Source organism: Elephantulus edwardii, unplaced genomic scaffold (genome assembly GCF_000299155.1).
Source record: "Elephantulus edwardii isolate Elephantulus edwardi_28Jun2011 unplaced genomic scaffold, EleEdw1.0 scaffold00001, whole genome shotgun sequence".
Lineage (NCBI taxonomy): Eukaryota > Metazoa > Chordata > Mammalia > Macroscelidea > Macroscelididae > Elephantulus > Elephantulus edwardii.
The window spans coordinates 1,689,376-1,716,718 of record NW_006399751.1 but is presented as its reverse complement, the minus strand read 5'-3'; the positions used below and the strand labels follow the sequence as shown (position 1 = coordinate 1,716,718).

Below are 27,343 nucleotides of genomic sequence, written 5' to 3'. Positions count from 1 at the left end.
AAACTTGTTCGCTTTGCCTGTTTTCTTAGGATCTGGATTCTGCTGTGAGCTACTGTGGCTACAGTTAAGGTGTGTGTGGTGACCTGTCTCGTACAGCAGCCCCTGCCCCCTTCACACACCCCCTCTGACCTGAAGATTCTGCGTCAGCTGCTCTATTTGCAGGGCTGATCACCTGCCAAAATCCTGTACTGATTCTGCTCTTTGATCTGTAAACCTCAACCTGATTGAGGCAGGCTGAGACAGAGAAGGCTGCAGCTAGTGATGTCAAAGCAAGTTGCTTGTCTTCTCAGCTCTGTGTTCTTCCTAAGCCTACGTCTCAATCAAGGGAAAGCAAATCTCCCTGGTGACACGGGTTTGAGCCAAAAACAAAGTCACAAAATGCAGAATGCTAGCGGACAATAAAACTATCAACCTCACTAAACAAACCAACAAAAGGCAAACCAAAGAAACCCCAAAAAAGCAAACTCACAGATATAACAGCCACACTTTAATGCTCCCTTTCCCCACCTTTGGTACATTGACGAGGATCTTTTCTTTTTTGCAAAGAAAACAATTCCAAGAGTTGGCAAACTGAGAGGCACCACCACACTCTGTTGTCAATCCATCACCCTGCAGTGTGGTTTGCATGCTTTTTGTGGTCACTCAGGCTGGAGAGGTTTCAGCAGAGCTTCCAGACTCAGACTAAGGGGTGAGGGGAGATACCTGGTAATCTACTTCTTTAAATAAAGAATGTCCAGTGAAAGCCTTATGTGTAGCAGCTGAATGCTGTGTCACACAGTGCTGGACGATGAATTCCTCAGGTTGGAAAGGACACAAGATACGACAAAGAGCACCTGCTTCCTTACAGAAGTTGCATTGTTTGGTGTGGCCCCGTGTATCCTGATTCACAGTGACCCCACATTCAGCACAACAAACACCATCTAGTCCTTCCTGAACCTCCCTGACTTTCATATCACAGATGGAATAAAGCCTTTGAGACCTTAATCTGCTGATGGGATAGGACTGAAAAGAAGAGACAGTTGTAAAAACAGACAAAATTTCAAACCCAACTCACTACCTTGAGTTTGTTCCAACTCATCTCTCTCTCATTGCTTTTAAGTGGGAACTGATCCAAGTTGACTTTCCAGAGCATTTCCAAGGCTGTAAAGTGCACAAGAGGTGACTGCCCATTTTTTAGCCTGTGCAGCTGCTGATAGATTCGAACCACCAGAGAGGCATGGCCTTTGGGCTACAAGCACCATCCTCTGCAGACTATGTTACCAGAGCTGCCAGTTAAGGATAAATTTACCTGTCATGCTTGGAAGGGTGGAAGGTCAGCACAGGAGAGGAAAACCCTGGATGAGATGGACTCATGCAGTAATTGGGGTAATGGGGGTTGGTGTGTCATAATCATTGAGACTGGCTCAGGACAGGGCAGGCTTCAGAGCTGCTGTACATGAGGTCACAGGCAACTCGACAGGACATAGCAGCAACAGCAACATAGGATGCTAGAGATGCAGAATCTTTTACGTTGCAGATATATTTACCATTCTCAGAACTTTCCTTTCCTTCTTAAGTCAAGTTACTACATGGTGTCATTTCTTTTCATCTGAAGAATTTTCCCTAACCCTAGGCCATGTGTGCTGACAAAGAGTTCACTGGGTATTTTCTAAGACACAGTAGAACTTCCCCACAGTTATAAAAGCTGTAAATCTTTATAGGAGCAGCCTTCCTCCTCTTTCTTCCACAGACAGCTTTAGAACAGCCAACCTTTTAGTTAGCTGCCCCAATCCTAACCCACTGCTTCTGAGGGTTGTAGAAACAGCTGCAAACATCCATTAATAACTGGAGTGTGGAATATAGGAAGGAAATACAGGAAAACTGTCCGACATGAAGTGCCTGAAGATTGATACCCTAGTCGTTAGTGAGCTGAGATGAGCTAATTGGCCATGCTGAATGAGACTATTCAGGGTCTACTCTGACAGTAATGGTAAATAGGCGTAGCAATGCATTCATTACATTCCAAGACTTATCCTGAAGTATAATGCTGTCATGATAGGACAGTATCAATACAGCAACAAGGACCAATCTGTAGAACTGTTATTCAAATTTGCACACCTATCAATTACACCAAAGAGGAAGAAATAGAAGATTTTTACCAACTCCTAGAGTTTGAAATAAATCAAACATGCAATTAAGGTTTCTTTGGATTAGTAGTGATTGGAATGCAAAAGTTGGAACCACCTATCAGTAGCTGGAAAATATTTCAGTGATAGGCAAAAACACTCGCGATATCAGGATAGAATCCTGCCACACCAAAACCACTGGAAATTTGTTTTCCAACACTGTAAACAGCAACTATACATACTGAACTCACTGGAAGGAATACACAGGAATCAAACTGATCACATCTACGGAAAAGGATGCTACAGAAGCTCTATACCAGCAATCAGAACAAGATCGGGGCTAAATGGGGAAGAGACTAACAACTGCATATGTAAGTTCAAACTGAAGCTGAAGAAAATGACAGTCCTTGAGACTATATTCAACCTGAATTTAGAGACCATATAGAAAATAGATTTGATGCACTGAACCCCAATGACTAGAGACAAATCATGACATGACACCCAGGACATTATGAATGAAGAAAACAAATGGCCATTGAAAAGGCAAGAAAAAAGAAGACCAAATAAGTGTCATAAATGACTCTGACACTTGTTCTTGAATGTAGAGTACCTAAAGTAAATTGTATAAATCCTGAAGTAACAGGGCTGAGCAGAAGATATCAAAAGGCAATTTGTAGAGATTAAAGAATTATTGTGAAATGGGCAAAAACCTAGAGCTACCTAGAGCTATAAAACCAAGAGAGAAAAACATGTTCAGCATTTCTCAAAGTGAAAGAAATGAACCAAGGTTCAAGCTTTGAGTTATGATACTAAAGGATTCTATTGGCAAAATATTGAGTGATGCAGGAGGTAGCAAAAGAAGTGGAAATAAATACAGAGTCATGGTACAAAAAATCCCACACTGGTTGACATTTAACTATTTCAGGAGGCAGCCTATGAAGAAGTGATGGGACTGAAGAAGGAGGTGCAAACTGATAGTAGCAAAAATCTCCAAAGCCAAACTCAAAACAACTCCATGAACTGACAGAATGCCAACTGAGATGTACCAACAAATGTATGTAGCTCTGGAAGAGCTCATTCACGTATGCTAAGCTATCTGGAAGACAGTTTCCTGATGGGTTAAGTGGAAGAAATCCATATTTATTCTATTCCAAAGAGAGATGATTCAACAGGATGTGGAAATTATCAGAGTCATTAAAATGACACACAAGTAAAATTTTTCTAAAGATAAATAAAAATATTGACGGTGAACTGCTAGAGAGTCAAGCTGGATTCAGAAGAGGATGCAGGAAGGATGACTAAAAGCAGAGAATACCAGAGAGATGTTTACCTATGTTTATTGACCGTGCAAAGGCAATTTGTATGGATCATAACAAATTCTGAATAACGCTGTGAAGAATGAGAATTCCAGAACACTTAATGATACGAACTTGGAAACTATACACACACAGATAAATACGGGTGCTCTGGTTGAGCATCTTGGCACGGGTACGGGTTCAGTACAGACACAATGAAGTGGCTTAAAATCAGAGATTATATCCATCAGGGATGTATCCTTGGAGCATATTTATTCAATCTGTATGTTGAACTCTGTGGGAGAAACACATGGCAATATGCTTTTGTAATTATTTACAACCTTTTACTCTGATCTATAGGATCAGAGTCAGAATCAATTTGACAGCAGCAGGCTTTTTTAGCTGTTTGACCACTAACCTGAAGGTTGGCGGTTCAGACTCACCTAGCAGCATCTCAGAAAGCAGGCCTGCTTCTGTAGACTGTTGTTATATGCCATTTAATGAGAACCGTTTAATGACCCTCCAACAGGTTTTCAGAGGCTGTAAATGGCAAGAGAGAAAAGAGTGCCCATCTTCCTACCTCACAGCAACTGGTGGAGTTGAACTGCCTATCTTTGGGTTGGTAGCACAACTCTATACCACAAGACCACATTTCTGTAAGGATAACGGCCATGGAAACCATGCTCTGTAACACACGGGTTTCTGTAAGTCAGAAGCAATTGGACACAGTAAGTTTGGTTAGATTTTTTGTCAGTATATAGAATGTAATTCCACTTCTGGGAAACTCTTTAACAAGTAACAGGACGCTGATGAAAGTTTCTAATAAAAAAATGTTCATCCATGCTCAATGTATTTTATTTGTAATAAACAAAAAAAATCTGTCAACCAGTCTATGTTCAGTGAGAGTGGAATTGTTAAACACGTGTTTGTTAAAAGAAGTGAAACTGACCTTTTTGTATGAAAATAGGGAAAATTATCTATTCAGTTATTGGTTAAAATAAAAAATTAAAAATCCAAACCGAAACAAATCAACAACAACAAAAAAAAACATGTTCTAGAACAGCACTGGGATGTAATGAATCTCACAGTAATAGAAATTTATTTTTCTTTTTATTTAGCCCCTAAGGAAAATAATTAAATAAATTCTGGTACTTCTCGGTAAGAGAATGTCTTCCATAACATGGGAAAATATCCATACTATAAAACTTCAAACAAGCAAAAGCTAAGTATTTTGAACTTTCTGGTGAGGAAATAAAATGAATGCACAGAGAAAGTCATGAATACCTAAGAGTGGTTGTGAAAATAGAAGTGGTTTTCTTTTTTCTGCTGGTTTTATCCAGTGGACATATATTTTAATTTTTATTCATTTTCTTTCCATGTACCATCAAATCAGATCCAACTGACACAGGAGGTGTCTGCCCCTCCTTCTCCAGCAGAACATCTGGCAGATTTGAACCACGTACCTTCATGATTGCAGTGCAGCTTCTTTGCCACTAGGCCACCAGAGCTCGCGTGTGTGTGTGTTTTTAAATGAGAGGTTAGAAGAAAGTAAAAGCACTTGGAAACTAATAGTTTGCAGACAGCATTTTTGTGTTTTGGAAACAGTAGCATCTTCTATGTGAGCAGCTACTGCAGGTGTAGCTAGCCTGTGACGTATGCTGCTACTATACAGAGCTCAGCACATCTAGGAAACCAAATATACATTTGGTTTTTGCCATGTGGTGCCAAATTCTAGGTCTGATTTAAGCTTTTCCTTTGCTGTGTTGTCATTTTTCTGTGATGTTGAAGAGACGAGAGCTGAGTATTCCCATTTTGAAATAGAGCAGTCCTGGTTCCTAAGCCCAAGGTTCAAGGCTTCCATGTTCAGAAGTCAGATTCTTTTGACCTAGCTGGCTTCGTGTCCTTCCCTCATGCCTTACCTGCCCCACTAGAATGGGGAAGAGACTGAGTAAGATATTCTGGGCTGAGAGATAGAAGGTTTAGAAATAGAAAAGCCTATTCAATCTTCCTAGACTCAAATCACTGCAAGGTAGATGAAAGAATTTATGTAACTCTTCGACTCCCAATACAAACAGGTAAGACCTGTGCCATGAGGCCACTGCAGATCCCTCTTAACCCTTCAGTGTGTGTCGTGTCTTTTCCAAGATTCACAGAAATGCTGAACTCCCAACCATGAACCCTATGACGTAATTAGAGGTGGTGTTTGTTAGGTCTGTAAATTGCCACCCGAAAGACCACTGACTCACTATGCAATCAGTAAGAGTGCTTTATTCTGAAAAACAAACTCCAGCACGCAGGGGTCTACAAGCCAATAGAAATGACGACCCCGAGTGAAGGCACACAGGCCTTTTATAGATTACTTTACCAAAGTGAGGTATTCGGGAACATGATTGGTGGATGAGGGGAACAGCTAATGGGTCGGTTTGTGTTTGGCTCGTGCCTAGGCGGGTAACAGCCCACATCTTCAGGTCACTAGCTCGGGTAGCTCACATCCTCAGTCACGCAGCTCACATCCTCAGTCACGCAGCTCACATCCTCAGTCACGCAGCTCACATCCTCAGTCACGGAGCTCACATCCTCAGTCACATAGCTCATATTCTCAGTCATGCAGCTCATATCCTCAGTCACGTAGCTCGTGTCTTCAGTCACATACACACTTTCTTGTGTCACGCACACATATTCTTGTGTCATGTACACACATTCCTGTTCTACATACGTTATACCTCAGGATTTGTTATGAAAACAATGTCTAACCTTATAAGCACAAAATGGAGTCTGTACAGTGCTCAGAGTGTTGTTTAGATCTTACTTGACATTTTGTTCCAATAGCAGGTAAGTGACTAAGAATATGTATGTGATGTAATATTGCACATGTTGCTGTTGCAATAGAGACCCTTTGTTTTAAGGTACTTGTTAGCTGGGCTATTTGCTTTAGTTATTCAATTTGTTCCCTCTGGGGTTTGCAGAGATCATGACGAGGGTGCAGTATAGGGCAAGGTTCCGATCTGTAGTTTGTAGGGTTGCTGTGAGTCAGCATGAAGTTACCTAACAACAACAACAACAACAACAGCCAATTCATACTGACTGGAGTTGATCTTTGTGTCCAAAATGTATGAAGTAAAAGAAAAACAAAACACTACTCTGAAAAAAGTTGTACAGCTATCATGCCATCTGTGTTTTGGTAATCTAGAAAATAATCTACATCTATCAGTGTTGGTGAATGCGTCTCACAAACTCATTGTCATTGGAATCAACTTGTAGCTGAGTCTCGGGGTGGGGTGGGGTGGGAGCTGTAAATCTTATGAGAGGAGAATGCCTTTTTGTCTCAGAGCCAATGGTGAACTCAAACTCTCAGAGAGGTGCTGCCTTTGGGTCAGCAGCAAGACTCCCTCTGGACTAAAGGACTCCGGATCTCTCTTGGCAAATGGATAGAAAAAGCCAACACTATTAACACTGCTTACCTGTGTGAGCAAGAATGGCATGCACACGTAAGAGACTACAAGGGAGGGCCTTCACTTTTTACTTTACATAACCCTGTTCTATTTGAATTTCAATTGTTTGTTTTGTTTCAGTAGTTTCAGTTTTTATTAAAAACCCTCAAAGCATTTTTTTAATAAAGATCACCAACCACCTTTTGATACCCTCCTCCAGCATTTTAAATGTGTTCAGAAACAGCAGAGAATTACAGATGCTTGAGGTGAGGGCAAATTACTGATCTGGGGGTGGGGGTCTGGTTTAGGGCAAGCGGCAGCAAAACCTGGAAATTGGGAAGGGAGGGAAAGAGAACAAGGGGCGGAGTGTCTGCTTAAGCTCTCCCCTTCGACCAATAGGATACAAGCTTTAGGCCCAACACCCATTTGTGGAGACTATTTCAGGTGTCAGAATTTGCGTCTGAGTTCACTGTCATTGTAACTTGGCAAAGAAGAACTCAGTGAGCTTTCAGATTTGTCTCCTTGGAGCTGCTTCTACACTCGAAAGGTACGGTCTTAAATTTTCAGCAAATCTGGTGTTGGGAAGGTTGCTGATTCTTCTCTTTGTGATGCATTTACCTTGTGGTGTACTGATACACATATGAACTTATGGGCAAGGGCTTCTTGATCACTTATCATGTTAATGATAAGTTTCTAACAGTGCAGAGTGTTTCTTCCAGGCAAAACCCAGCCAGGTGAGACTTTAGAGAAATTCTCTCCTGCATATGTGCTCATGAGAAATTCTCTCCTGGGTAGGTGCTCGATAGAAAAGCATGTCTAACAGTTTTTGACTGTTTGACAATTTTTTCCTTAGTGTCATTTGCTCTCTACTGACATTGCAGGCGAGGCTCTCGCTTCATCTCCTACCTCAGTGAGAAGTTCTAAAGCTCCCCATTTCTATGACAAAGCTACTTTAAGTGAGAGAGAAGGCAATGAAATAGGATGCTTGGAAAGACTCATGACATCTGATCACCCTGATGTTTGACTCCCTTTGGTCTGTTGTGCGTTTCCCTGGAACCTCTTTCTTTTTCCTAAAGGCTAACTAACAATGGACCCTTACGTGATTAAGATGAACAGCAAAGGCGCCCTCTCCTCGGTCCTGGATGTGCATGTCAACATTGATGGGAGGGGCTCTGTGCAGGGCAAAAAGAAGGGCAGGAAGGCCAGGTGGTCGGTGATGCCGTCAGACACATCCAACAAAACCTTCAATCCCATCCGGGCCATTGTGGACAGCATGAAGGTGACGCCAAATCCAAATAAGATGATGATTGCTCTGTCAATCGGTGAGTTGGAGACGGCTGACCCTCATCTACCCTCATCCCCAAGGGTTATTTGGAGAAGAAGAGAGTGAAGGGTGTGTCTGAATACTGGGCATGGAAGAGTAAGCTCTTGATGGCTCCTTTATTTTTAACTCTTTCCATGAAAAGGGGACCCAACTGTGTTTGGAAATCTGCCTACAGACCCTGAAGTCACTCAAGCAATGAAGGATGCCCTGGACTCGGGGAAGTACAACGGTTATGCCCCATCCATTGGTAAGCTCTTCCCAGGATCCTCTGCCCGTCAAGTCTTTAGTGCTCATATAAGAGGAATAAATTTCTAGCAGTTTTCCTGAGGCATAGCTTGTAAGGTCATTTGACTTTGAGAAAGGAATCTTGCTATGTTTAAACATAAGTCTCAAAGATCTAATTTTTTTTTAGGTTTCCTTTGGCAAACTGCTACCCCACTCCTAGACTCCCAGAACCTAATTCTCAGACACTGCTTCTGTTCTACCACTATTCTAGTAGGAAGGCCTTGGGTTTGCTTACTGATTATTCTAGTCCCTGAATTAACATTTTCCCCCCTTACAGAAATAGCTCCTTTGCTTTTATTTTTTACAGCCTATTTTAATTATGGTATGGAACACGCTGAAATGCAACTGTAACTAAGATTGTTGCTGTTATGTGCCTTGGAGTTGGAATCAATGCATAGCTGACCCCACAGCCAACTTTCAGGGGCTGTAAATTTCATGGGAGGGGAGTGCCCATTTTTCTCCTGAGGAGCAGGAGATAAATTGGAACCTCTTACCTTTGGGTTGGCAGTGCAACTTCTTACCACTAGGCCACCAGAGACCTCTATTTAAGATTAAAAGGGTAAAAAAAAGCTAACAGTGGCAGAGAATAGGCCATCATAGTGAAAGGCTGGAAAGATGTTTTCAGCCGAAAAACATTTTTTCTATTAAGGTTTAGTTCTCTGCATCTATTAAACATTTCAAAGCTGTTGTGCTGGGGAGGAGGAGTGACTATCTGATGGACTGTATAAAGAACAAACACATATGTCCTGGACAAAGGATGACAAGAGTACTCCTTGGAGGCAAGCATGGCCAAACTTTATCTCACATACTTTGGGTATGTTGTTAGGGTAGGCTTTTCCTTGGAGAGGGACATCGTGTTTGGAAACACTGAGGGTCAGTGAGAGAGAGGAAGGCTCTCAATGAGATGGACTGATACAGTGACTTCAGCAGTGGGCTCAAGTGCGTCAGAGATGATGAGGACGGCACAGCGTCAGCTCTGTCACTGTGAGTCATACTTGACTTGATGGCACCTAACAACAACTTGAAGTTTTCAGTAAAAGAAACATTTCCTTGCCTGTGCTTCAGTGCGGCACATTCACTTCCTGCACAATATATGTATATAGAAAGATATTCTACACAGAGTAAGAACCGTGTTTCACCCTAAAATAGGATTCCTAAAGCACCTCAGAGAAGTACAGAGACACGGCTTAAAAGCTGATTGGTTAACTCTTGTAAAGTTTCTTACAACAAAAATAAAAGCAAAATCAAGATAAAGAATTGAGCTATAGGTTATAAAAAGTTTATAAAGACCTCCCGGGGCCCTGGCGGTACACAGTCTATAGGGAGTATGTACTCTGTGCAGAGGTAACTTGTCTCTTTTGGGCTTCACTGTCCATTGAGGGATGAAAGCCTCCACCTCCCTTCCTTTACTCTTCTAGGCTACTTGTCCAGTCGAGAGGAGATCGCTTCTTATTACCACTGTCCTGAGGCACCCCTGGAAGCTAAGGTAAAGTAACAGCCTTTCCTTTTCTTTTCTCTGGTCTCTTGGAGGAATGTCAGAAAGCAGAAGACCTTCAGCCATTTGAGGTCTTCTAATACAGTGGGGGCCACTAATCGGTGACTAATGTCATTTCACGTCATTATTTTGAACATATAATAAGAATGGTGTGTACGGCCCACGTGATGTCTGTCTCACAGAAGTGCAGAAGGACTCAGGGGTCACCCTGTACTTGATCATCTGCAGAGGTCACTGGAAAAGAACTCCTAAGCACTAAATACCTAGCATCCTTTTTCATTTCATCAACGAGATCTTTAAAAATCAGAAGCTTGTGCGACTCACCTAAAGGTCACTCTGATGGGATGTCTGAGAAAGCACAGCACACTGCACTGATATCAACATCCACCGGTGTTTCCTAACGTAAGAGACGTCCTTCACCTGCAATTCAAAGAAGAGCCGGGGTCAACTCTCTAGCCAAAATAAAGAAACAAATAGCCAGATGGAAAAGTCCAAGGCCACCCTGTTGTCCCAGGGGAAGTGTGCCAACTTGCCCTTTTAAAGTGAATAAAGAAATTAAAAAACCAACCTAAAAAACAAAGGTCAACGTTTTCAGTAATATTACTTATGTAAATGTGAATTTATTTTGGTTTGGCTTAGTACACAGTCCCTGTTACTTTACCTAGGATTTGTACAAGTGAATTTAATACTGTTCTTTATCCACCCTTCTAGTGAGCTCTTCTCTCCTCCAGCTGTTGAAAAGCCTAACAAAGTTCATCTCTCGTGCTGTTCACAGGATGTCATCCTGACAAGTGGCTGCAGTCAGGCTATTGAACTTTGTTTAGCTGTGCTGGCCAATCCAGGACAAAATATCCTAGTCCCCAGACCTGGTTTCTCGCTCTATAAGACTTTGGCTGAATCTATGGGAATTGAGGTCAAACTCTACAATCTGTTGGTAAATGACTTTTTCATTTTAGCCTCAAATGCTCAGTTCCTACCCCAAGAGGAGGGGGCTGGTCAAGCCCGTCTTAGCATGTACATTACATCCCTGGGAGGGGGCTCTGGTGGCTTAGTGGGGAGGAGTTGTGCCGCCAACACTAAGTCACGCAGTGTGAATCCATGACCTGCTCTGTGGGAGGAAGATGTCCAGTCTCCTCCTGTGTGATTTACTGCCTCCTGAAAACCTGCAACATCACAACCTTGGGTGAAGTGAGTAATCCCCTTAAGTTTCTCCAAATCATCTTAAGGTTTCCCTTTCCTCTACTCTAGCCAGAGAAGTCTTGGGAAATTGACCTGAAGCAACTGGAATCTCTGATTGATGAAAAGACAGCGTGTCTCATTGTTAATAATCCATCAAACCCCTGTGGATCTGTGTTCAGCAAAAGGCATCTTCAGAAAATTCTGGCAGGTAAGTCCAGAGGACTGTACAAAAGAAATGTGGACGAAAACCTTCTCCCTCATAGGGACACACAATTTGATGGGTGGAGGGAGAGATGGGTTAGCAAAAGGGGCAAGATCCAGTTTGAAAAACAATGTATATGAACTTTATGAACTTTGCATGTAAACCAGTATAAAATAATAATAATAATAAAGGAGATAAGTTCAATGAAGAAAAAGACAATATAGAATAAAGGTTTAATTGCATATCTTAAAAAAATTAAACCCTTTCATAGAACAAAGAAAAAAAAAAAAAGAAAAGATAATGGTTTCTGGAATGAGAGTGTCCTTCCCCACATCCCACACAAGGGAAGGAGGTCCTCCGGGTCGCTAGAGCACAGTGTGCCACAAGGCTGTAGGGCTTGTCTAAAAGAAGCAGCGGAATAAGAAATGCTGGCCTCTCCACCTCTCCCATCATATGAAAAAAATGTGATTACCTAATTGGTTTAACTGCAAATTGAAGCTCTGTACCCTAGAAAAATCAATAAAATTCCCAATTCTTTAAGACAAAGGGGGGAAAAAACAACCCATAAACATGAAATAGAGAGTATAAGATGACTAGGTGAATAGTTTTAAGATAATTCTCATTAAGAATAATTTCCACATGTTTCTCTTCTTTTCAGTGGCTGAAAGGCAGTGTGTCCCCATCTTAGCTGATGAGATTTATGGAGACATGGTGAGTCTTAGCAAGACTGAGCACCTACAGATATCTCAGCTGTAAATTACTTCACGTTGTTGTTGCATGCCCTCGAGTTGGAACAGAGCTACAGCTGGCCCTCCAATGGGTTTTCAGAGGCTTTAAGTCACATAGAAGAGAGTTGCAATGGGATTGCAGTGCAGTTTCTTATAACGAGGCCACCAGAGTTTCTTTTATGTTCTCATAGTGTACTTTAAGAACTTTCAAAAGTAGTGATTAGAATAATCAGAGGCAACCCTTCATCCTTAAAGTGTGTGTGTGTGTGTGTGTGTGTGTGTGTGTGTGTGTGTGTGTGTGTTATAGTGACACAACTCTGTTAAGCATTCTGCTGTGTTAATGGAAAGGGTGGAATCTGAACCCACCCAACAACTTCTCAGGAGGAAGACTTGCCGATCTACTTCTGTAAAGATTACAAGCAAGAAAACACTATGGGACAATTCCACTCTGGCATATGGGGTCACTGTGTGTCGACAACACTCAACAACAATGTGTGTGTGTGTGTGTGTGTGTGTGTTTTCAGGACTCCTTAGCCAAAAAAGCTATGAAACCCCAAAGATATGTGGAATTTATTTGGTAGCAAACCTGACTTGACCTGATAGGAGATATTTATAGATTTTTATTTGTCTTTTTAAAGTGGTAGAAATATCAAGATGTATAATTAATGGACACTTCCCAAATCTAATAATAAGTGTTACATAATATATGATATCCTGAATCCAAACCCACTACTATAGTGTCAGTTCCAACATGGGATTTCCAAGACTGAAAGGAACAGAATCAAATGGTCTCATCTTTTTGCTTCAGAGTTGGTGGATTCAAACGGCCAATCTTTTAGATAGCAAGCCAACATACAAACCATTAAGCCACTGAGGCTCTTTGCTCTATCTTACGGTATAACTACAACATGACCTTTCTCAAATCTAAGTCCCCATTCTGAAACTTACCTAGAGCTAGGAGTTTTAAATAAGGGGTTATGAGCCCATATTTTTATCTTTAGATCTGTAGCTCCAACAGCCACTCATTTCATAGAGTCATTTTCATGGGATCATACACAGTACTGGGATAACCCAAAAGGTGACCAGTTTATACCTTTTTGGGTTTCCTATAACCTAGACCTGAAAACAAATAGGTCACCCTTTGGAAGCTCAATCTTGTGTCAGAGTAGGGATGGTTCTAACCCACAATAGGGATGATTCTGTCTTTCCCCAGTAAGTAAGGAAAAGGCATGGGTTGGAAAAGCAGGCTAGCAGAGAAGTCTAATGAGTCCCTCTTGTCATTAGGTGTTTGCAGACTGCAAATACGAGCCTCTAGCAACCCTCAGCACCAGCGTTCCCGTCCTGTCCTGTGGCGGGCTGGCCAAGCGCTGGCTGGTTCCTGGCTGGCGGCTGGGGTGGGTCCTCATCCACGACCGAAAGGACATTTTTGGCAATGAGGTGAGAGCAATGTGGGGAAACAGTCCGCTGTGTTTCGCACGCATACTTTATGCACACAGTGGTAAGGAGTCAGGAAAATAGTTGTTTTTTTTGTTTGTTTGTTTTTTAATTTTTTTTTTATTTTGTGTGCGTGTACCGTCAAATCAGATCTGACTGGTACAGGAGGATATTGCGCCTCCTTCTCCGGCAGAGCGTCTGGTGGATTCGAACCGTGTTCCTCTGGGATTGCAGTGCAGCTTCTTGCCACTAGGCCACCAGAGCTCCCCAGGAAAATAGTTTTTGACCTCATAGTTCAGGTACCTGGAAAGGCAGCAGGTAAAGATGGTAGTTGCTCTTCCTCCTCACTCCGTTTCTTGTAGGTGCCTCTGTGAAGACATTCCATCCATTCCAATTTCAGGACCCTGAGCAAGAAAACCATGATGTTTGAGGGCTTATAATACATTGTACGCATAGTATGCACTAGTGCACAGTATATGGTATACATTGTTAAGTCAGGGCTTTATATGTGTTTTTAAAAATTAATTTTGTTGTTGAGATCACAAACAGCAAACTATACACCAATTCAATAATTTCTACAAGTCTAATTCAGTGGAACTGATTGTGTGCTTTGAGTTGTGCTACCACTTTGACTCTCCATTTCTGAGTAGTTCTTCCTCCATTAATATAAGCTCACTTTCCTCCCTCATCCCTAGCTGATCCTCTGAACTGCTGTTGTCTCTCTGTACATACATTAGTGTCATTATTACAACTCTGTCAGGCCTGTATTAATATGGACTCCTGTATAAAAAGGAGAAAACAGGCCATGGGGGCACAGGGCCATGAGCATCTCTCTGAAAGGGCCAGAGGGACTAAGAACAATAGCACAGCCTCTCACTACCGCAGAGCATAATACAGATAAAGAGCCCAAAGCCAAGCCCCATAGTGCTTCTAGAGTTCCAGCAGCAAAGGTTCACTTATTTGTTACTGACTCACAGACTCACGTTATGGTACCAACAATGGGTTTTATTAGGGAAGTTAGTGGGGGAGGCAAAGAATATCTCACAATACAAGTCCAGGCTTTAGCCCAACAGTTCCAAGGCACAATTCCTCAATAAGTCCAGGCTCCTGTTTCAGTTCAGCAATCAAATCCAAATCATCCAGCAAAGTTTGCCTCAGACTAGTTATAAACAAATCATCCAGCAAAGTTTGCCTCACAGCAGTTATACATTAGCTTCTCCTTTGAACATCTGGAAAGAACAGCCACATTTTTAACTGTGGCCAATACAGATGCAAGAGGCCTCAGGTCACACCTTGCACACAGCAATGCCAAAGTCTCTCCACCACCAAGGTCTCACTCTCACCAGGGTCTTGCTGCCTCAAGTCTTGCTTCAAGTCTTTCTCAAGTCTTACTGCCCAGTGTGGGAAGCATTTTTTCTTTTATCCTAGTCTCACAGCTGTTGGTGATTTACAAGACCATACTGATTTGTAAAATCATATCCCTGCAATTAATATAGCCAGAGACCAGAAAGGGATAATTGTAATGGCTTTAAAAAAAAAACCCATCTTTGAGGCTCACACTACAACTCCATTTTAAAGTTGAGAAAATGAAGTCACAGAAAAATGAAGTAATTTGTGTAGAGTCACTTAGTAACAGGTGTGTGGAAGAGCCAGGATATAAACCTAGGTGATCTGAGTTCAGTGTGTCACTAGGCACCATCACTTCCCCAAATTTTTAAACTTGGTAGAAATAACACTTGTTATAAGAATCTCGGGCGCAGGATTGCTTAGTAAATGCTAACTGTGCTGTCTGGGGGTCTTTTAGATCCGAGAAGGGCTGGTGAAGCTGAGCCAGAGGATCTTGGGACCTTGTACCATAGTCCAGGGGGCTCTTAAAAGTATCCTGCGTCGCACCCCTCAAGAGTTCTACCACAACACTCTAAGCTTCCTCAAGGTAAGCCCACAGCCTTCTACTTCCAGGGACAGGGGATGCCACCAATGGAAAGGGAAGAACTGGTTCTCACTTCTGGACAATGGGGCTTCTACATCTGTCCTGGATGTGGCTCCCATATAAATACAGACATTGCTGTTGTTATTGTTATGTGCCGTCGAGTCACTTGAGACTCATAGCAACTCTATGTACAGCAGCCCTAAACTTTGCTCTATCCTGTGCCAATCGCACTGCCTCTGACACACCCATCCCGATTATCCCAGTCACTGAATCAATCCACCTCATAGAGGGTCTTCTCCTCTTGCACTGTCCCTCCACCCTCCCAAGCATGATGTCCCTCTCCAAGGACCTGTCCCTCCTTACATACCTAGGTGTTATTGCAGGTTTGATCAGACCACCACAGCAAAGGGAACATCAAAATAAAGTGAGTCACACACATTTTTTGGTTTCCTAGTATATATAAAATTGATGTTTGCTCTACATTATAGTTTAGTAGGGAGCCTTGGTAGCCTAGTTGATAAGGAGCTGTGCTGCCAACCCAAAGAAACGTGGTTCAAACCCACCAGTGACTCCTCAGGAAAAAGATGGGCAATTCCCTCTCATGTGATTTACAACCTCTGAAAACCCACTGGAAGGTCAGCTAGGAGTTGGTTCCAGTTTGATGGTGCACAATAACAACACAGTCTACTAAGTGTGCAACAGTATAAGGGAAAAGTGTGCAGTCACATGAGGAAATATTGCCAAATATAACACAGAGACATAAAGTGAACACATGCTATTGGAAACAGCACTGGTTGACTTACCCAGTGCAGGTTTACCACAATTTCCAATTCATAATAAAAAGCAATATAATGAAGTGTAATAAAATGACAAATGCCTTTGTCAAGCCACTTGAGTCTCCTTTATTTATTATTTATTTCTCTGTCTCTCTTGTAGTCCAATGCTGATCTCTGCTATGGGGCATTGGCTGCTGTCCCTGGACTTAGGCCTGTCCGTCCTTCCGGGGCCATGTACCTCATGGTAAGTACGTGGGTGACGGGCATTAGATCTATAAATGCCATAAAGCAAAGGGAAGCCATGCCACAGGGCTCCCATAAGCGATCATGCACTGAGGAATTCAAGGAACTGCCGTTCGTGACATTACGGAGTTAGAATCCCAAGTCCATCAGTTTATAAATGGTCTTGCTCTGAGCTGTCCCACCGAAGTGATTTAACCCTTACTCAGAAACCTCTTAATATGACTTAATACAGACACTCTGGATATAAGAAGGCCTAAGACACAAAGAATAGGCTCCCTTCACAATTGTTCTCAACTATGGGTGATACTAGTTCCCTAGAGGTGTTTGGGAAAGTATAGGATTTTTATTTTAAGAATGACTGGGGGGAGGGTGTGTGCTTCTGGTATTTTGTGGGTTGGCAATGCTAAATATGCTACAATGGATGGGATAGTCCCACACAGTAAAGAATTGCCTAGCCCACCATAATGCTAATAGTGCCTCTTTTGAGAAGCACAAGCATTGTCTCTTCAGCTTTACTTTATCAGCATCCAGAAAGGAAAGTTTCAACAAACTATTAACATAAATACATCCTTGCTTCCCTGTGAAAAATTCACGAGTTCATAAATGCATGCTAGAAGTTTTGAGTTAGTTATAGTATCTAACTTGAGTTTGAGTTAGCTACAGTAGAGTTTCAAGGTATCTCATGGCGGCATCCCTATCTTAATTTCTACCAGAAGGAGTTTCCCCTCCTGATAAGTTAACTTTTTCCTTCCAATCTTGGAATAGGTGGGCATTGAGATGGAACATTTCCCAGAATTTGCGAATGACGTGGAGTTCACTGAGCGATTAGTTGCGGAGCAATCTGTCCACTGCCTTCCAGCAACGGTGAGAACTTAGTGCCTCTCAGGAGACTCCTAACATTTCTAGAATCCTCGGAGTCTCCCCAGGCTGCCCTTTCTCGTGTTCTTGGTTGCTCTGGAGTTGACTCTGCCCCATATGTTATAGAGCAGAACTGCTCCACAGGGCTTTCTAGGCACAATCTCAAGAAAAGGAGACACACAGGCCTTTTTTTCTGAAATGCACTGCCAACCTTTTGAGTGCAAGTTGTTCAGCGCAAACCATTTGATCTCCTGGGAATCTTTGCTACCCCTCTCCCATATGTATTCTCATTTGATTCAATCATAGCCTTTATTTGAAATCTGTTTCTCCCTTGTTATTATTTCACCTATACCTGAAAGAAAAGTCATTGTCTAATATACTAGGGAGTATACAAAGTTTGGTTGAGTAAGTAATGTATCAGGTAGATCAAGCAACATCCGACAATCAAAAAGTAAACTAAGGAGTATACTCCTTGTCGTTGTCATGTGCCATCGAGCTGGAACTGACCCATAACCCACCCTCCAGAGGGTTTTCAGAGGCAGTTAATTGCACAGGGAGATTACCCATCTTAGAAAGTCCATTAGGGAGCTCTGGTGATTTAATGGTAAGAAGCTGCACTGCAATCTCAAAGACAAGTGATTCAAAACCAGATGGGCCATCTCCTCCCAAGCAAATGCACTGGAGGGTCAGCCACACGTTGGCTCTGACTCGAGAACAAATGACAGTAATACACTAGATGGGGGGAGGGGGGAATTGAGCTTCCTTTTGAGATGCCTTAACTCAACCACCTACCTGGTCCCTTAGCATCTGAGAAGCGAAGTGATATTCACTGCTGCTTTGCAGACCGGGGTTCTGACCATACTTAAGGTGATGTGGAACCAGATTCAGCTGCTCCGAAGGTAACAGGCTCTCACTTTCGCAGTGCTTTGAGTACCCGAACTTCTTCCGTGTGGTGATCACGGTGCCCGAGGTGATGATGCTGGAGGCCTGCAACCGGATCCAGGAGTTCTGTGAGCAGCATTACCACTGTGCCGAGGGGAGCCAGGAGGAGTGCGACAAATAGGCAGTGGTTGACCTTCTCTGAAGATGTGCCCCGTTTGAAATGTGCTGGGCTGGGCCCTGATGCTCCTCTGGAAATGGGTGTCTAGGGCAAGGGGCCTCATCAACACCCCATCACTGGTTCAGGATTGCTCCTTTGTTCCCCTGCAATCTACATATCCCTTCCACATGGGTTCCTCCTTCCCTTACCCCCCAAGAGTACCAGGTGAACCAACATTTGCCAGAAAGCAGCAGAAATAAAGACAAGAAAGGATAAAGAACAGTCAGGGGAGAGAAACAAAAGCTGAGGAGAATTTGTGTGCTTCCTTCATCCTCGTGCCAAGAACAAGAAGAAACTTCCCTTGTCAACACTTAAGCCCCACTCTCTTCCTCACTTCCGATATACCTCATTAATACACTAGAGCCCAAACTGAAAACAAATTGGGTGGGGGACACACATGGATTTGGTAATCATATTCTAAGTGTATTAGAAAAATTTGTTGTTTGAAGTATCTCTGATAGAAATCTTTGCTTTGCTTTATTTTTTGGGGAGGTGGGTGGGAAGAGGAGGACAAATCTTGTGATGCAAATAAATATCCTTTTATTGATTGACTTTGCAAACCTAGATTTATGTGTAACCTGTGCTTTCATAGAAAGAGGTCATATTGGTTGGTACTAAATTAAAGAGGAGGAATCAGGAGACTTTCTACAACTACTACGTTTTAAGAGCCAGGAACAGCCATTCTCATTTGTTACAGGATCATTATGTCTTTTGCTGTGACACTGATACTGATTTACTGCTATTTAGAAATATATATAAATATAAATAATATATTGTGTTTTTTAAAGAAACATTTATATTGAGAAGATCTTTTATTTTGCCAAGGGTATAAATTATTGTTTTCCTTTTTTTAAAAAAAATAAATAATACAAGGTACGCTCCTCTGTCATGTGGTTTTTTTTCCCTCCCCAATTGTCAGGTGTTGCCCCTTGTTTGATCTGCACTACTGACTAACTCAAAGCCCCTGCTATTAAATCCATTCTGACGCACAGTGACTCTATAGGACAAAGCAGAACTGCTGATAGTACCCTCCAGGCTTTATGGGAAGGAAACTGCCTCATCTTTCTCCTGAGGACTAGCTGATGGGTTTAAACGCTGAGTATTTAGGTAGCAGCTAAATCCTTTAACCACGGTGCCACCAGGGCCCTTGTTATTACTATCTTTTGTTGCTAGAGTCAGAGTTTATGGAGTTTTGTTTATGGAGTCAGTTGACTCCAGCGAGATTTTAAAGGTAGTAAATCACACAAGAGGGGGGAGAGTGCTTATCTGTCTCCCACAGAGCACCTAGAAGATTTGAACTGTGTGCCTGTGGGCTGGCAGCACAACTCTTTACTTCTAGGCCAATTGAGCTTCCTTCATGACTACCTGTTCCTGCAGAGTAAGGTTCATCGCAACTCTATGAAACAAAGATCTGAACTCTGTCCTATCCTGCACCATTCTCATCATCTCTAACATACACACGTCTATTGTTTCAATCACTGCATCAATCTAGCCTAGGGCCTTCCTCGCTTTCCCTGATGCTCCACCTTTCCAAGCACGATGTCCCTCTCCAAGGAAGAGCCCCTCCTAACATGCCCAAACTATGTGAGATGAAGCTTTGCCCATTCTTGCCTTCAAGGAACACTATGGTTGCACCTTCTCCAAGACGTATGTATTTGTTCTGCTGGCAGTCCATGGGATTTTCAGTACTGTTCTCCAACGTCACAACCCAAAGGCACCTATTCTTCTTCTGTCAATTCTATTCACGGTCCAGCTCTCAGGTGCATTTCTAATATGCTCGAGCCTGTCCTTACAGCCTTTATGTCAGCCCATCTGGTTGAGGGTCTTCTTCTCTTTCTCTGTCTGACACTTCCTCTTTCCCCAGTATCTTTCCTCTAACAGTTAATAACTATTCGTTCAAACTCATTTCAGATTATTTTGTGTATGTTTAAGGATGTGTGTTTCTGTGTATATGTGTGTGTGAATTTTCCCTTTTGTTTTTCTTCTTTCAAAGTAACTTCATTACTCAACTTAAACTTCTGTTTCATCTGGAAGTTAAGGGCAGATGATATTTCTTTTTCCCAGGTGCATCACTGTCTTTAAAGCGTTTTTTTTTCCTTGAGTGAAAATTTACAAATCATACTGATTTTTCATTCATCCACGTTTTTGTAACATTAATTACACCTGATTAATGCAATGCACTAATTACAGGCTGAACAATTCTTTACTGAAGAGGAATGACATTTCTGAGGACATCACATCTTCAGTGCCTGTAGATGAGTATGAAACGCCGGATGGGGACATGTTCAAAGATGCTTAAGATTCCTGAGTGAAACGTCTGCCTGGAAAATGCTGGCTGTGAGTAACTCAGAATAAAAAAAAAAAAAAAAAAGGAAGGGCTTTAAACTATGAATTATCTTGCCTTTCTGCTTATACTTGAGCACCCTCTAGTGAGCCACTGCTCGGTACCACAGACTAGTTAGTGCCTTACCTTTGGTAAGGAATTGCGCTGTTTACTCAAAGATAAGAGGTTCGAATCCATCAGCTGCACAGCTGGAGAGAGGTGGGCAGTCTCCTTCAGGTGATTTATTGCCTCTGGAAACCCGCGAGAATGTCAGCTATGAGTTGGTTCCAATTCGATGGTCACAACAACAATAATTGATGGAGAAAGCACCCGCCACTCGACGGCCCACAGTGTGACACGCGCAGGCGCGGGGCTAGGACTGTGCACCTGGCCCCGCTGGGCGCATGCGCGGCCCGGGAGAGCGTGCGCTGCTTAGGGCGCATGCGTATCATGCAGAGGGACCAGCGAGGGGTCCCTTTCTCTGTGGACTTCTTAGCTTTCCCCTTAAAATAAAACCTGCCAGATTCCTCCCTCCAACTTCTCTCCCAGGTGAACTCCTTGTGTTGAGATTCTCTTCCACGTTTCTGTTTCCCTTCAACGTGGGTCCCCTCTGGTGGGAAAGTTCCACAAAGTTCTCCAGTCATCCCTGGATGGTGTCAGCACCTGTCAGCCTCTTCCCAGGCATGAGCCAGCCCCAGCGAGTGAGGTGAGTTAGGAGAGAATATTCGATTAGCTGCTATCAGTTTTCAAAAATGATGGAAATAACTGTCCCTTTCACGGTCCTGAGCACCAGACATTTATATATTAGGGTCTTTTCTCAACCTCCACCCCCCACCCCCTTCCTGTGCACCACACCCTGCACTATACGCTCTGGTGGCACTGGGTTAAGCACTGGACGGCTAACCAAATGGTCAGCACCCTTAGCAGCTGTGCGAAAAAGAGGCTCTCTGCTTTCGAAAGATTGCACCTTGAAGACCTACGAGGTTCGAGTGGAGTCAAAGGCAGTGAGTAAAGGCTGGATTACTGTTGGAAAGGCATGGAATGCCAGAGCATTTTACTCATTTATTTGAAATAATCTGCGTATTTCTACAAACAGTCCTCATCCAGCAGATGCAGACGCCTGGGGTCACCCTGTCATCAGAGTAGAACGTGCATAATGGGAATTGCAGTAGCTGGTAATTTGGAAGTAGATATTCAGCCTTTGTTTTTAGATGCCTCTGGGTGGGTTTGAACTGCCAACCAATTTATGTTTGGTGACCTTGATTAAATCCCCACTTTGTAATGGTACTCCTTCCACTTCCTTTGTGTGTTTTCCATTGTATACAAGATACTTTTAATGGCACGAGTTTGCCTTTAGGCTTGTACTGGAGAAAAGTCAGGATTAGATTAATTTCAGGCTGAGGATTTACGCATTAGATGCTGTGGAAAGACGAGTTAGATTGAAGTAGCTGTGGTAGGAATGTGAGTGCTTCCATAGGGAGTATTCTACCATAGAGCATACAACCGGAAGTAAAAAAGGGTAACAGTTCAAGGGAGCAATGGGTTTAGGGAAAAGAGAATGTGCAGAGATTTTTTAAGACCAAGCTATTTGGCATTGAGTTGATTGCAACTGATGATGACTGTAAAAATGGCCTGGCAGAGTTGTATGACCTCTTCTAACTTCATTAGGGGGAGAGAATAATTATCAAAAGCCAAGCCTTGTTCTTGGTCAGACGTCCACCACTAATCTTTATCAGTTCTGACACCAGACAATCCAGTCTTATCTGTGGCACTCTCCTGGCAACATACCCAAAGTATGGGAGACAAAGTTTCATCCTCTTTGCCTTCAAGGAGCACTCTGGCTGCATCTTCTTTAAGACATATCCGTTTGTTCTTCTGGCAGTCCATGGGATATTGAACACTCAAAGGCATCATTTCTTCTTATTATTCATTGTCCAGCTCTCACATACATAGTAAGTGACTGAAAAGACTATAGCCTGAATCAAGTGCATTAAAGTCCTCAAACTGACATCATTACTCCTTCATAATACTCTCCTACTTAATAATACTCTCCTTTGGAGAGGTCCCTGATTACAGACTTTGCCAGTGCAGTACCTCTCCTGATTCCCTGACTGCTAGTTCCAAGGGTGTTAATTGTGGATCCAAGTAAGATGAAGTTTTTAACAATTTCAATCTTTTCTCTATCATGATGTTGCCTATGGGTCCAGTGGTAAAAATCTTTGTTTTCTTGACATTGAGATGCAATCCATATTGAAGGCTGTATTTTTTAATCTTCAACAAGTGCTTCAAGTCCTCCTCATTTTCAGTAAGCCAAGTTGTGCCATCTGTGTGACACAGGTTATTGATGCGTCTTCCTCTGATCCTGATGCCACAATTCTGTTCATAGAGCCCAGCTTCTTAAGTAATTTCCTCTGTTTATAGATTAAATATGCTGAAAACCTTGTGAACAATAGAGGAACACAAATAGTTACAGTATTAGAAGTATAATATTGACAGTCAATCAAAATAAGGTAAAACAGCTGCAACATCCTTCAATAGTTGCAACATAGAGTGTATGGAGTATAAATGTTAGAAAACAACAAGTTATGAAAAATGAAATGGAATGCATAAACACTGACATTCTATGCATTAGTGAGATGAGATGGACTGGCTTTGGCACTTTGAACCAATCAAATGATATACTATGCCAAGAATGAAAAACAGTAAGAATGGTGATGTATGCCTAGTTAAAAAGACAATTTCAAGGGGAGCTCTGGTGGCCTAGTGGCAAGGAGCTGCAACTAAAATCCCAGAGGCACACGGTTTGAATCCACCAGATGCTCTGCCGAGAAAAGGAGGGACAATCTCCTCCTGTACCAGTCAGATCTGATTTGACGGTACAGACACACACACACACACACACACACACACACACACACACACACAAAATTTAAAAAAAATTTCAAGTTCTAATTTCAAGTACAATGTTGTAAGTGATAGGATATTATCAATACACATACAAGGAAGACCTATTAATATGACTACTATTCAAATAGATACACCCTTTTATTAGGGCTCCATATATTTTATTTGCCTACTCTCATCCCCATGATGTGTTTTTTTAAAAAATTATTAGCAGCAAGCTGTCCTATCCCTTTGATGGGTCACAAGCACCTTGTTTGCATAGCCCTATCCAGTCTTTAGGAACCTCTGGGGGGCTAGTGGTAAGAAGCTGTGCTGCAATCCCAAAGGCATGTGATTTGACTCCATCAGCTGCTCGATGGGAGAAAGATGGACAGTCTCTACCTGTTTTATTTATAGCCTCTGGAAACCCATTGGAAGATCAATTATGGGTCAGTTTGGAAGATGGCAGTGAGGTGAGCAGTGAGGTGAGGGTAAGTGACCTGTCTTTCGGTGCAAGTTATAAGACTACAAGATTAGAAGAAAGGCTATCTAAGTGCAACCTGTTGTACTGTCGTCACTGCAGGTTTTACAGCATAAAGCTGTGCTCCAAATGATTTTCAAGGCTGTAAACATTGAGAAGTACATCACCAGGGCCTTGTGACACAGGAACTCGTGTGGAGAGATCAAAAGGCCAGATCATATCAAAGTGTGGGTGTTTTAAGAGTTGGAGGCAGAACAGGTGTGGTCAATATATTAAATGTTACAGTTGAAGATTTCTATGATGCTTTATTTCAGACTGGTTGGGAAGAAATATCGAAGGTGGCGTTATGGGAGTGGGTGGCTATAATGGGGTAAGATTTTATAGGTCCCCAGGTTTGGGGTAGGGAAGAGGGTGTTGGTTGGGTCATCCACAGAAGTGTTAAAAATTCCCACATGTCAAGGTCCTAAGTAAATAAGGGAGAGTGCTTAGACAACATATAAAAGAATAATGGCCTGTTTTTTTCTTGTTTATCTTTTTCTTTGGAAAACAAATATCCAAAATTTTTTTAAATAAAATTTTTCTCTTATACTGGTTTGCTTTTAGTATACGTTGTTTTTCATATTGGATCTTTCCCATTTCCTTTACCCACTCCTCGCTCTACCCCTCAAATTGTGCAACCCTATGACTAACCCCCCCTTCACCCCTCTGCTCCCACCTCCCTCACCTTGAATCCTCATACACGTTCTACAATAATGGTCTTATGCAATATTTGTCCTTATGGGACTGAGTTAGTTCACTTGGCATAATGCTCTCTAGTCCCTCCCAAGTTAGGAAAGATTTACAAAATCTTTGCTCCTGCATGTTGCATATTATTCCATCATGTGAATGTATCATAATTTCTCAATCCTTTTGATTGTGGGTTGACATTTGACTTGCTTCCATGTTGTTGTTGATTGCTGTCGAGTCAAGCACGACGCATAGCAACTCTATGAACAAAAGACCTAATTGCTGGGGAGCTCTGGTGGCCTAGTGGCAAGGAGCTGCAACTACAATCCCAGAGGCGCATGGTTCGAATCCACCAGATGCTCTGCCGGGGAAGGAGGGACAATCTCCTCCTGTACCAGTCAGATCTGATTTGACGGTACGCGCGCGCGCACACACACACACACAAGACCTAATTGCTTTCCATTACTATCGTCATTTCTCCAAGTTCATAGAGTTTCCAGAGTTAAGGAAGTGGATGCCGCTCCTGCTTCCAGACCTCTTTTATACCTGGGAGCTCCACTAAATACTTTCCACTTTGGGAAACCATTATGGTATTTGATACCCCAATGGCACATTCTTGTGCTGGTGAATAATGCCGCTGTGAACATTGGTGTACAAGTTTCTATTTGTGCCTCAGTTCCCATTTTCTTAGGATATATTCCAAGCAGTGCAATAGTTGGGAATAGTATGGAATTTCTATGTTCAGCTTTCTGAGGAAACGAATGGCTTGTATTTTAAAGGATGGTTTTGTAGGAATCAAAGGTAGTAGAGATAATAAAAGTGTCACATATGTGTTACTTACTGGACTGTGTGAGGGGGGAATAAAAGCCATTTCAAACAGCTCTCGGGGGCATTAGGAGAAAGAACTAAATTACACTTAAGGCAAAGAGCTGGAGAAAATATCATCGAGGGTTTGGGAATAGCAGGGAATTCTATCTGCAGTGCGGCAAAGTTTCTAGGGAGCAGAAAGGAAAGAGGAAGCATCAGGTTGGAGGGAGGCAAAACCAGGATAGGATTTTTTTTTAAAGTGGATTAGGGCAGGTTTTATTTTATTTTATTTTATTATTTTCTGTGTGTGTGTGTACCGTCAAATTGGACCTGACTGGTACAGGAGGAGACGGCCCCTTCTTCTCCGGCAGAGCATCTGGTGGATTCGAACGTCATATCTCTGGGATTGCAGTGCAGCTTCTTGCCGCTAGGCCACCAGAGCTCCCAGTATAGGATTTTTTAACAGTACTGAAAAGGAGATAAACCCCAGCTGTTCTCCCAAACTTGTGAGGCTAGCAGTGCTGCTGGTGGGATATCTGATGCTTCTCAAAGCAGTGAGAAAGGCACCACGACTCCCTCCCTGGCCGCCACTTCTCAGGCTCTGCGTTCAGTGCTCCCTCTCCATACATGACAGTTTTGAAGCCTCCCGGCCACTTTCTGGTAGAAAGCCCCACAATCTGAGAGTCTGGTGGTGGTTGTTGCTTCATGATTAAAACACCAGATGCCAATAGAGTCTCTTCCACCTTGTGAAGAACCCTTGTGTGGGGAGCAGGCTGAGTATTGAGGCTTCAAGGCTGACTTTTTGAAAGTCGCTCACCAGACTTTTCTCCTCATATGCCTTTGAGTAGACTCACTACTAACCTATTAACAGCCAAGCATGTTAACGGTTATCACCTCACTCCTGCCTCTTGGTTACATTTTGGTTAAACATTAAGCTATTTATCACTGTTGAGGTGTACTTTCCATTTCCATCCACTAGGCGGCACACATGACAAGTTAGAATTGCCCAGAGGTTTCTTCCAAGGCTGTCAATCTCTACAGAAATGATTCCTCTTCCTCTGAGCAGCTAGTGGATCCAAGCCACTGAATTTATACTTCAAAGTGGAATTTGTTACATATCGTGCCACCAGTGCTCCTCGTTGCATGATTGTTATGTTGTTGTGATTGTTATGTGCGATCAAGTTGGAACTGATTCAAACTCCAATGGGTTTTCAAAGGCTGTAAATCACTATGCATTTGCCTCAAAGCAGATATGAAGACAGTGGAACTAACTACTACCCACATTGAACGTTTTAGGGAGGAGATGGCCTGTCTTTCTAGTCTCAGAGCAACGGGCACATTCAAACCTCTTGCCTCAGCATGACTCCTTAACAGAAATCTGCCAGAGTTTCCTAATTGGTGTGGTCCAGTCTCTTGGGTAAGGTGATATTGCAGAACAGAGCTGTGGTGTTGCTGGTAGTTGCTGTCCAGTCCAGTCTGACTTACCTCTTAGAAGGTTTGAACCTTTTGGCTTAAGCCCTTAATCATTTGCAACCCACCGTCCCCTCAGAGACTCCAGTGATGGAAGGGTTAAATGAAGCACATATGCAAGGAACCAGACTCATAACTCTATCTCTTGCTCATTCCCTTTGGACCTTGGCATTGAGACAAATGCACAATATTCCAAAATCAATTTACCATCCCTGCCTCTTGGTAGAACCTGGTAGTATCACTTGAGGTGGTGTTGTATTTCACTGTAA

General features: G+C 42.5%; 1 protein-coding gene across 1 annotated transcript; it reads left to right on the top strand.

Moving 5' to 3' along the window:
- The first annotated feature begins 7,307 nt into the window (after positions 1 to 7,307).
- On the top strand, positions 7,308 to 18,489 carry TAT (tyrosine aminotransferase). Its single transcript, XM_006878628.1, has 12 exons — positions 7,308 to 7,378; positions 7,908 to 8,153; positions 8,298 to 8,402; positions 9,859 to 9,926; positions 10,711 to 10,869; positions 11,184 to 11,322; positions 11,975 to 12,027; positions 13,329 to 13,481; positions 15,283 to 15,411; positions 16,345 to 16,428; positions 17,193 to 17,291; positions 18,208 to 18,489. The coding sequence occupies exons 2-12, from the start codon at positions 7,919 to 7,921 to the stop codon at positions 18,346 to 18,348; spliced, it is 1,365 nt and encodes a 454-aa protein (XP_006878690.1). The 5' UTR covers positions 7,308 to 7,378; positions 7,908 to 7,918; the 3' UTR covers positions 18,349 to 18,489.
- Positions 18,490 to 27,343: the final 8,854 nt, after the last annotated feature.

Bases quoted from the DNA above. Each gene is read 5' to 3' on its own strand.
- TAT (XM_006878628.1), top strand. From the start codon at position 7,919: ATGGACCCTTACGTGATTAAGATGAACAGCAAAGGCGCCCTCTCCTCG. The intron at 8,154-8,297 runs GTGAGTTGGAGA...TTCCATGAAAAG, and splicing joins GATGATTGCTCTGTCAATCG to GGGACCCAACTGTGTTTGGA. The intron at 12,028-13,328 runs GTGAGTCTTAGC...TCTTGTCATTAG, and splicing joins ATGAGATTTATGGAGACATG to GTGTTTGCAGACTGCAAATA.